We start from the raw sequence: 1,828 nt of genomic DNA, 5'->3' as shown, positions 1-1,828 counted from the left end.
TTCTATTTGTTTATATTGATAGAACATCCACAGTCATTAAACTAGTATTAGGTTCTATTTGTTTATATTGATAGAACATCCACAGTCATTAAACTGGTATTAGGTTCTATTTGTTTCAGTAATTTTTCAAGAAAGTTTTTATTGCCTCTGATATAACTCTCTACTTCCAGTATAAATAGCATTAAAGTTATATCCCAAATATCACTTAGTAGTTCCATACTTTTCTATGTTCCACCAACTATTTGTCGCCCGTACATTTATTGAGGATCTTCGATTCATAGGTATTCTACTGGTTTCCTTTTCATAATTGTTTTCGCATGTACCCCAGGGTTACATGTTAAGATTAAAGAGTGAAATACTTTGATTGTCTAACGTACATCTAGTGCTGTAAGAAGAACCGTTGTGCATACTAACCAACCAAAAACCAGAATAAAAACAAATGATAACTCAAACCTAGTAGTGCTTTGAATATTTATATATTAAATACGCTAGAGAAGTTTACACTCATATATATATATATATATATATATGATGTTGCCAAAGCAAAAGGCTAACAATGAAGTTTCCTCTAAAGAAAACTCGTGTTTTCAAGAGATTATAAATCAATCTACGATATTCACAAATATTGCTAACTTGGATCGGAAACGAACAATGTTTCACCAACACATAACATAATTTCACACCTGAGAGATTACCATATTGTTACACATTTATTTATAACACCGGGAACGAATATTGTTATCTATAAAGCTCCTAATACATGATTATAACCCTGGTGGTTAAATATGATGCAGCTCACTCAAATACGAAATTAACGTGTTATTATTTTTTTAAGCTGTGTTTTCATATGTTACTACATGTAAGTTACGGCTAAACCTTTATAGAAGAAACTTTCTTTAAATGAAACCTATAGGTAGCATTTAGCCAAATGGATGTTTATCAAACTACCAAAGGTAATGTGCCAAATAACCAAAGATGTAAATCAGAAACGCTGAAGGAAAAAGAAAAGATGACACTCGGTCTATTCTATTCGCTACAACTATTCTATCATCTATGTTTGGTATCTCTTTAAGTTCAGGTTGCTTGGTTGTTTCAAATGCCAACTGGTTCCTACCAGAGGGGCTCTGTAATAAACAGAAAAAAATACATTTATTGTTCACCCACAGACTAGTTAAAATATTATTTTCATTATTGTTTTAAGTCAACTTTCTTTAAGTGAAGCCATTGAAGCGCTCTGGTACGTGTATTCTACTCTCCTTTAAACTAATTCTTCAATAATCTGATTAATGTGAAGGAATAAAATAATAAATAACACACAGCATTAGAATAGATACATAATAAAAATCATTTTCAATTCAGGCCAATCTATGGCCTCTAAAAAGTTGACTCTAATTGATTCGACGTTTCAACGTTATCATCAGGAGTCATAGTTATACCTTTTTAACTTGGTTATGTTAAGATATAAGGTAAAAATGTTGTAGGAAACATTTAGATTTTCAATTATTTTTCTCCACTTTCTTGTTTGATACATCAACGGTTGATTTAATTCAAAGTATATTTGCCTTGTATGTCAAACACACTTTTTTAAAACGTGAACAATATTTCTGTGGATGATATAATATCATATCTTATCTAGATTTTGATTTACGTATTTATTACTTGAAATATTAACAATATTTCTGTGGATAATATCATATTGTTACGTCTCTGTTCGTTTGTTAATTTCCAGTATAAATTATTTCCGAGAAACTTCAGCGATACACGTCCTTTTTTAAATAAAACTAGTTTATTCTTTCTTGATACAACTTTGTAATACACAGAATTTCCA

The 1,828-nt window shown here is 30.1% G+C and overlaps 1 protein-coding gene across 1 annotated transcript in view; it reads right to left on the bottom strand.

The window, feature by feature from the left end:
• Positions 1 to 776: 776 nt before the first annotated feature.
• Positions 777 to 1,828, bottom strand: part of LOC111088116 (glycine receptor subunit alphaZ1-like) — an 85,141-nt gene continuing 84,089 nt past the window's right edge. The window contains exon 9 of the mRNA XM_022397107.1: positions 777 to 1,124. Within this exon, the coding sequence (XP_022252815.1) occupies positions 945 to 1,124 (180 nt within the window). The 3' untranslated portion in view covers positions 777 to 944. The remainder of the gene's footprint in view (positions 1,125 to 1,828) is intronic.

The sequence above is a fragment of the Limulus polyphemus genome, unplaced genomic scaffold, assembly GCF_000517525.1.
Source record: "Limulus polyphemus unplaced genomic scaffold, Limulus_polyphemus-2.1.2 Scaffold3147, whole genome shotgun sequence".
In the NCBI taxonomy this organism is placed as follows: domain Eukaryota; kingdom Metazoa; phylum Arthropoda; class Merostomata; order Xiphosura; family Limulidae; genus Limulus; species Limulus polyphemus.
Note: the sequence above shows the minus strand (reverse complement) of the source record. Positions and strands in the feature narration are given on the sequence as shown.